Source organism: Aspergillus uvarum (genome assembly GCF_003184745.1).
Source record: "Aspergillus uvarum CBS 121591 unplaced genomic scaffold BO82scaffold_143, whole genome shotgun sequence".
Classification (NCBI taxonomy): Eukaryota; Fungi; Ascomycota; class Eurotiomycetes; order Eurotiales; family Aspergillaceae; genus Aspergillus; species Aspergillus uvarum.
The window spans coordinates 1-8859 of record NW_020291440.1 but is presented as its reverse complement, the minus strand read 5'-3'; the positions used below and the strand labels follow the sequence as shown (position 1 = coordinate 8859).

General features: G+C 48.3%; 2 protein-coding genes across 2 annotated transcripts; one reads left to right on the top strand and one right to left on the bottom strand.

Annotated features, from left to right (window-relative positions):
* Positions 1-409, top strand: BO82DRAFT_396908 (cysteine proteinase; the record flags this gene model as incomplete). Its single annotated transcript, XM_025638874.1, has 1 exon — positions 1-409. Exon 1 carries the CDS (start codon positions 17-19, stop codon positions 407-409), a length of 393 nt encoding a protein of 130 aa, XP_025485541.1. The 5' UTR covers positions 1-16.
* Positions 410-1025: 616 nt separating this feature from the next.
* Positions 1026-3793, bottom strand: BO82DRAFT_437441 (dynamin family protein). The gene is made up of 7 exons (XM_025641192.1): positions 3673-3793; positions 3349-3624; positions 3148-3295; positions 3010-3097; positions 2916-2957; positions 2770-2863; positions 1026-2717 (listed from the first exon to the last, which is right to left on the bottom strand). The coding sequence occupies exons 1-7, from the start codon at positions 3778-3780 to the stop codon at positions 1398-1400; spliced, it is 2076 nt and encodes a 691-aa protein (XP_025485540.1). The 5' UTR covers positions 3781-3793; the 3' UTR covers positions 1026-1397.
* Positions 3794-8859: the final 5066 nt, after the last annotated feature.

The window sequence follows — 8859 nt, the reverse complement described above, 5'->3', positions numbered from 1 at the left end:
TGTTGATATTATTCTCATGCCTATTTGCACCACACAACACTGGACCCTGGTTGTTCTGCATCCTCGCACTCGGGTAATTCAAAGATATGACTCCCTTCACGGTCTTGGGGACAACCATGTTCATCAAATTCAAAAGTGGCTGAACACAGAGTATGAGAGCGGGGCTGGTCCGGAATGGACCATTGGAGATCATGTCTCCCCACGGCAAGATAATAGTGATGATTGTGGTGTCTTCGTCCTTGCAACAGCAAGGTCAGTGGTCATGAAAACAGCTCTGGACTACAACACTGATGTCATTGCCATGATGAGAAAAAGGATTGTTGAGGAACTTAAGGAGAACCTTCACAGTGCCAAGGTTCACTTGGAGCTCTTTGAGTTCGAAAGTCTTTATGACAAGCAAAGCGTTTGAATACAGAGGATCTCGAAATTGGCTTGACCAACAAACACATCATAGTTCTTTCTGAATCTGACTGCCAAGATGCTAGCGTTATTAATTTATTGAGCGGGCCGCATTGAAGTTTTGGGTTTGTGTAAGATACCTTCTATCTAATACAGAGCTCTTACCGAATACGACATCCAAATCATAATTAGTAAGATTAGTATGATCAGGCATCGCACTAGACTCTCGCAAAATATGTGGTAACACTTGGACAAATCAGACAAATCTTGGATCAACTGTTCCTGGCGAATCTGCCATGTGGCATCAACCCCATTCTCACCGAATCACGGCATCACTCTGGCAGGTCCCCAACAACTACGAGAAAAACATTCAGCCTCATACCTGCTTTTTTCCTATTGGTACCAACGTTACGGATAATCCGAGTAGGTCTGTGTCGTTTGTGGGCGAACAACAGCTCGATCATTATTGAGCCAGTGCAGGACCAAGGCGGTTGCTTACTGTACCAAGCTTCCGGCGACACATCAGAACAAATTCATATTCTTTTATCATAGAGATTGATAGGAGCGCCTCTACTAACAGACCTGGCAACTAGAATTTTGTAGTAAGCAATAAGGTGACGAAAGTTCTTGGCATAGAAATTGCATTAACCCCAGACCATGTTTCTGTTCCTGGCGTGACTGAGAATATTAATTCTCACTTCTCACTATCCGGTGTTTCTACTACCCAAGCCTACAAGTTTCTTTCCCCGGTCTGTTAAAGTCCAACTTAGATGAGCTAAATGATCACTCATTGATTGGTCATTGGTTTTCCCATGGAAGCAGGCAGAGTTTGCAATAGAGAATTAGTGTTGAATTGACATAGAACAGGACGAAAGAAGTGATGTTGAATCTTGAGACAGAAGTGCTCCGCACACAGACAGATGATGTTAAATCAACACACGGAATTGAGACACAATGCTGAAGGCATGATTCTCGATATGACTTAGCAAATCATTAATTCAGATTCCGGCCTGCCGAGCGATGTGTAAAGCTTGCTGCAACCTATCAAGCTTGGCTCGTTGCTCGTTTCGGGAAGATGATGTGGCAAAATTCTCGCTTGCAACATCGGCGAGTTCAGCTTCTGAGAAGTCGCCAATCCATTCCGGAGATAATATCCTGACTGGCCCTTGCGGTCCAAGAAGATGACGCTCCGTGACTTGGATAATGACATTGTCTGCGAATCGTTTTAAGGCAACTTTGTAGTAGGCTTTCAAGGTATCATGGATATCATAGACGGCTTGATCTTCATTGCTCAGATGAAGGCGGCTCATCATCTGGTTTAAAGTGGTCGAGGTATAACTGCTGTCTTGAAGACCCATTTCAGAAAGCCTTGCACGGACCCGGTCTTCTCGGATGGAAGAAACAGTCTCTGCAAAGTAATTATTGACAGTCTGGAGTATTCCTTCTCTTTCATCCCGGAGGATTTGCATCAAGTAGTCTTTAGCACGCCCGAAAGCCGACATTTCAAGCTCTCGAAGACGGGCCATGAGATTCCGCTTCAAGTCGTCATCGAGAATCTTGAGTTCGAATATCTTGTGATTGAACGCAGTAAGCACCTCGTAGATTGAGGCGAAGTATTGCTGAGCCAGCCCTTCCCAAGGTACGGTTTGTTGACGGAACATATTCTCGAGAACCATGGGATTCACGGTTCCCGGAAGTTCCACTCCCCTTGAATCGCGATAGAGCATGCGTATCCAGTCATAGATATTTTCATCTTGTCCATTTCCAGCGGGGCGGTAAAATTCCTGATCAACCTCATCTTGTACCGTACGGAATGCCCTTGCGTGTCCATTGCGGTTCATAGCATCCGCGAATTCGTCATTTATTTCGCGAATCCGCAGTCTAAGCTTCAAGGTCCGGTCCGCGGACAGAGCCTGTTCGTAGTTGCCGCTTAGCGCTCCAGTGACATCATTCTGATATGTCAGTGCGATACGTAGCAAGACTTTCCGCTGTTCAAGAGATGTCTGGCGAGAAGGACCTAGCAATTCGAGATTGTCCTGTGTTTCTTGCGCTTGGTCCTCAATCTCCTTGACCATTGAAGGAAACTCGCCCTTAATGTGGTTGTAAAGCAATCTCCCGAGAAAACTTTTGACATTATCAATGCCAACACGGTCACTCGCAAGTTCTGTCCAGGGCTTTTCGGTCGAGAAAAACTCTTTTTCTCGGATGTTGCGCTCCTCAATACTGACGCCATCTCGAATATCTTTTGTCGAGCGATTCTTGACAGCGAACCAGCCATGGTGCAGCCGCTCAACCATGTTCTTTGCAATGCGAATGACCTTCATAGCTTGTCAGATATATTAAATTTATGCATCGGGTCCAGATACATACTCCTTCTTCATCGCCTGCTTCCAACGCATCGCACTTGGTTATTATACCGACAGTTCGAATCCCTTCCGGATCAGCAGCGCGTGCCATGGAAAAACTTTCCAAATTAGACATTAGTTTCGATATCGTCTTCGAATGTCAGAACTTACACCTCTTGGTTGGCAAGATTGTTTCTAGCATCCATTACAGCTCTATTCCCAGGTTAGTAGCTTAATCTCTATTGTAGGATGTTGGCTACTTCACAGAATGATTGTCCGCTTGTCAGTAATATAAGACTCGATCAAGCTGCGGATGATGAACCGATCTTCTGTTGTCTGATACTTTGTTGGATCTGAAAGTGTTCAATACAACGATCAAGGGCAAGAGATAAACTTTTCTTACTGTGAAAGAGACCCGGCACATCAACAACGCTAAGATGCTTTTGTCCTGGGCCGGAAAGCTCAATCTTTAGTATGTCATCTGAGAAACGCTTTTTGAGATTTTCTAGATTTTCTGTCGTTGGGCCTGGCACTTGCATGCATTCAGCAGCCTGCACGTTGTACAGTCAGTCTCTGCTAATTTCTTTTGTCGAGTTATCCATACCTCGTCAAAAATGCGGGTGAATTCACCCACTCCAAATTGATCTAAGGAGAGTGATCGCTCGAAGCTCAATAGGCGTTCTTTCGTCTCTTCATCTGCTTGGGCTGCACGCCCAGGGATGATGCTTATCTTCGCCCCAGCTTCTTCAAGCTTTGACCGGCGAAGGACAATTTGTGTCGCATGTCGGGTACAAAGATCACTGGCTATGGGGAATGATAACCCGGTGAGTGCCTCAAGAAGAGAAGATTTGCCGCTCGATTGATCACCCACAACAACGAGCTTCAATGGCATTAGTAACAGCTTACATACGGGTTCATGCTCTCTTACCTGAGGAAGGGAGACTGTCTCGCTAACTCCGAGTTCACGAAGTTTGTCAATGATACCTAAAACCCGAACTCGACTGTCATTGTCGATGCTGTCAATTCCAGACAGCATTGGGTTCTTTTTGATAACTCTTTTTCCCATGTTCTCTGAGTCTCCAGATGGCTTGCTCAGCGTTTTCATTAGCCTGTCGAGGAAAGCAGCTTTATAGCAATGAAAAGACTGTCTTTTAATTACTCGTCGTAGGGAGTATCTACCCTGGCAATATCCCAAAAATTTCAGAGTAACATTCCTCTGTCCGATATACATGCCGTATCTGTAAGGGCCGCATACCTTCTTTTCTTGTGAATTTGTGGAAGGAACCAAGAGCGCGATGCTGAATACTATGTCCATAGTGCTTTGAGTGGCGGCATACGAATTCCACTTCCTCTGAGGTCTATTGGAGGTTAGGTAAGGAGAAAACATCCGGCTTGATGACAAACTTTCTGATAGAAAAATAATGCAGATATCCCATGTCGGCTCGATGGTGTCAGATGTGCAATATGTGCGAGCGTGGTTCATCTCACCTCCAAGTGCTCGTGGGAAGGAGAACGGGGTAAATGCAAAAACTGTATTTCCCATCCTTCTAAGATAGTAGCACATGCTGTTGAGAAGAGTTAACAACTTGAAGGCAAGCAATGCGGGGATTGGTCCGAGGAATGTAGATATCCGAAAGGACGCTATAAGTGTATGTGATTATTTCCTACATAAATATTGCCTTACTGATTGATGATATTGGTAGGTAAAAGCTATGGTCATTGAAGAGAAGATTGCAAATATCTGAATGGATGTTAGAATTGTCAGTAACAAGGAACTTTGACGATGAAAGTATGCTAACCTTACTTTCAGGTGGGCAACATGACCCTTACCGCCCAGAGTGTACCTGGGAGTTTTTCATATGGGTATAGTCTAGCATGGTTTATGCTCAAGAAAGATTTTTTAGCTACCACATTACTAATATGAACGGATTTTGATTAATCCGAATCTCACACGGTCGTTCCATAGTTTGTCTGGTTTGTCCAAGTGCTACCTACCATGGGATTCGAGGAATTTTAGTGCGATGCTCTATTTAACTAGTTACTGACTCTTACTAATTATGACTAGAGTACTTCGTACGAGACGGGTATTATATCTGGAAACACTATTGTATTGAATTAACACAATCCCATAACATTAATGCTCCCCGCTCAATAAAATAATGACACTAGCATCTTGGCAGTCAGACTCGGAAGCAATTATAACATGTTTGTCGGTCAAGCCAATTTCGAGACCATCTGTACAAGCACACCAAAGTATCGCGGAGAATTGTGGTGTTGTGGCAGCTGTCATTGTGTGCCGAGTGGAAACTAATCCCGGCCCGATGGCGATCCCGCCCGCAGGGGTTACCGAACCCCATCCCACAAACTCGCAGGGAACACCAAATATTTTCGGCCAATATGACTTTCGCCCCAAGATCGGAGCAGCAAGGAAACGCCGCAGACGAGGCGCTGATGCAGAGGAGAACGAACCAATTACCAACCCCGAATTCGCAGGTTGCGGAGAAAATAATGGACGAGTGACAAACCAGGACGTCCGGCAGTTCTTCACCAGCTTTAACGAGACACTTAAGCACCAAACAGAGACAATCGAATCAGCAAGAGCTGAAGTGCAAGCCCTGAAAGCGGAACAACAGCTTCTCCGTATTCAAAATGAGGAGCTGCGAGAAGAAATTCAAAGCCTCCGGGTCAGACTGGAGGCGCAACCGGCGAACACCCCCCTGAGCAGGTCGTGGGCGGAAGTAGCCGCGGGCCACCCGCTGCCAGACCCCAAGAAGACAGTCCCACGCTCCAGAAAGGAACCCAACTGTGTCCGAATCAGCACCGCACCGACCCTAGACCAGGATGTCGATAACGAGCGATTCTCGAGAGCCCTACCAACAGAGGCAGCAAACACCCATATCCGCACTGCCCTCCTGAACGCAGAGACTACCATGGATGTCCAAGTGGCCGGGGTTGGTACCACCAAAACCGGCTATATTATCCGATTTCGGGATGCGCAGTCCGCAGAGGCCGCTCGGAACAATACTGAGTGGCTGGAGGAACTAGGAAACAATACCAAAATAGTCAAACCACGGTTTGGGATCGTGGTCCACCGGGTTCCGACCGAGGATTTCGATCTGGACAGCGAAAAGAAACAAGGAATAAGAAGAATCGTGACCGAAAACGACCTCGAGGACAAGAAGTTCCAGATCGAGGACATTGCATGGCTGAAGAAGAAAGACAGACCACTAGGCAAATCGGCATCCATGGGAATCTGGCTAGATACACCCGAGGCCGCCGAATGGATCATCAACAACGGACTGCTGGTAGGACAGAGGTTCATCGGGAGCGTTGAGGCCTACCGGGTGGAAAAGAAGCGATGCCGGCGGTGCCAGCAATTCGGCCATTTAGCATGGTCGTGTAAGGAACAGGTTAAATGCGGGTACTGCGCAGGCCAACACGATCAGCGATACTGCTTCCCCGGCATAAGACCACGATGCTCAGACTGCAATGGAGAACACCCGACAGGCGACCGGATGTGCCAGGCATCCTCAACCCCCGGGCTTTCTCAATGACAGCAAACCTCCGTATCTTACAGTTGAACATGATGAAATCCAGGGCAGGAATGGAGGCCCTTATCAATGACCACACCACCCAAAATCTAGATATACTCCTGATCTAGGAACCACCAAAAACGGCATACAACACCCACGTCAACCACAGCGCATGGAGACTCTATCGACCCACGGCTATTAACGAACCAGGTACCGAGGCAAAACAGCCGCGCAGTCTTGTTTATGTCAACCGAAGAATCTCCACATCTTCCCATCGCCAGGTCCACTGCGACCACCGAGATGTGGTAGCTGTCAAAATATGGACTCCCGAACTACAGTACCTGGTGTTCTCAATCTATATTCCACCGATCGAGATGCACGAGGCCTTCGAAGCGAGCAGCGCCTCTTAAGTCCTAACAAAAATCCAACAGACTATTCAACAGAATAGCGAATCAGGCGATCGCACAACTAAACTAATTCTGGCAGGAGATTTCAATCGCCACCACCCAGTATGGAGCCACCGCGAAGTACACCATCGGTTTGCAGCGCACGCGGACGAACTAATCAACTTTTTCCACCACCTGGAGCTACAGTGGTGCCTGGGTCCTGGGGAAACAACATTCTGGTCCCTCAGTAAACCTGGCACAACTTCAGTGCTGGACCTTACACTTACTAACGATATGACACGGCTGGTCAAGTGCTATTTGTACCATGAAAACTACGGATCAGACCATCGAGCAACATACTCGGAATGGAGCCTTCATCCGGAGCAGGCGAAGAAGCCCAAGCCAAAACGAGCATACAACCGTGCGGACTGGTCTCGAGTGGGGCAAAATATACTAAGAGAGATAGACCAGTGCCCGAAGATCCGGACAAACAGAGACTTAGACCGCGCGGTAGGAAAGCTGATTCAAACCACAACAGCGGCTCTAGACCGACACGTACCGGTACAGGCGCCATGCCCGTACTCGAAACGCTGGTTCACTCCCGAACTTAAGACTCAGCAGGTGGAAGCCAACCAAGCCCGAAGAAAGTGGCAAGATGGATGTGCTACCTTGGGATCTAATCACCCAAATACAAAGTCCATGTTTGAGATAATGCGCGAGAAGAGAAGAAAGTGGACGAGAGCTGTGGAAAAAGCAAAAGCAACCCACTGGAAAGAGTTCCTGGACAAAGCAGGGGAAGGCCAGATATGGAAAGCAGCCACCTACATGCGCCCCCGGGACGCGTATATGAGCATCCCAGCTATCCAAGTAGGAGCCGAGGAGATAACTGACAACCAACGCAAGGCGGAAGCATTTCTTGAAACCTTCTTTCCGAAGATGTCCGAACCGGAAAGCGAAGAGGTCAACCCGGCCGAAGAACTGCCATGGGAGGCGATCACTGAGGAAGAGGTCTTCCGGTCTCTCCGGGTGGCAAAGGGGACTACAGCCCCGGGCCGAGACGGAATCCCCATGCTGGTCTGGAAGAACCTGTGGACATTTCTTAAGGACATAATCACCACTATCTTCACAAGATCGGTGGACCTGGGATACTACCCGAGAGAATGGAAACAAGCGCGGATTATCGTGCTCCGCAAGCCCGGCAAGCCGGATTACTCCATGCCGGGGGCGTATCGCCCGATCTCCTTGCTCAACACACTGGGAAAGTTGCTAGAAGCCGTTTTGGCCCGAAGACTCTTGTACTGGGCAGAGAAATACAAGCTGCTCCCTGACACTTAATATGGAGGCAGGCCGGGACGGAATACCGAGCAAGCCCTGCTGGTGCTCGCGAACGCGATCGATCGAGCATGGGTGCGATTGAGAGTAGTGACGCTGATTGCATTTGACCTGAAAGGTGCCTTCAACGGGGTTAGTAAGACTACTCTCGACGCGCGCCTGCGAGCGAAGGGGATACCGTCAAAGGCTCAACAGTGGATCTCCAGCTTCATGGCGAGTCGATCAGCCAGCATAACACTTGATGACTTCGAATCAGACAATACCCCTCTAGAAAATGCAGGGCTAGCGCAGGGATCCCCGCTCTCACCCATTCTGTTTGGATTCTATAATTCAGACCTGGTCGATCAGCCGGTCGACAGCAATGGCGGGGCTTCGGCGTTTATCGATGATTATTTCCGGTGGCGGACTAGTGCCTCAGTGGAGGATAACATCAAGAGAATCCAGGAAGAGGACATTCCCCGGATTGAGCAGTGGGCACGGAGAACAGGCGCGTCATTCGCAGCTGAGAAAACCGAGCTGATCCACCTGACACGGCGTAAATCAGCCCGTGGCAAGGGCGAGATAACTATGAATGGTAAAGTGATCAAACCAGCGGACACCGCCAAACTCCTGGGGGTGGTTTTTGATACAGAGATGCGATGGAAGGACCACGTGCAACAGGCCGTCAAGCAATCGACCAAAAGGATTATTGCCCTAAGCGGACTCCGACATCTTCGACCGGAGCAAATGCGGCAGCTATACCAAGCTTGTGTGATACCGGCCGTAGACTACGCATCAACGGTCTGGCACGACCCTCTTCGCAACAAAACACACCTGAGGCTTTTGGAAAGTATCCAACGCACAGCTCTGATCCGGATTCTCTCG

Excerpts from the sequence above, each read along its gene's own strand:
- BO82DRAFT_437441 (XM_025641192.1), bottom strand. The coding sequence starts at position 3,780 with ATGCTGTCTGGAATTGACAGCATCGACAATGACAGTCGAGTTCGGGTT. Across the intron at positions 2,864-2,915 it reads AATCTTGCCAACCAAGAGGT|TTTTTCCATGGCACGCGCTG; the intron begins GTAAGTTCTGAC and ends TAATTTGGAAAG. Across the intron at positions 2,718-2,769 it reads AAGCAGGCGATGAAGAAGGA|GTCATTCGCATTGCAAAGAA; the intron begins GTATGTATCTGG and ends CAAGCTATGAAG.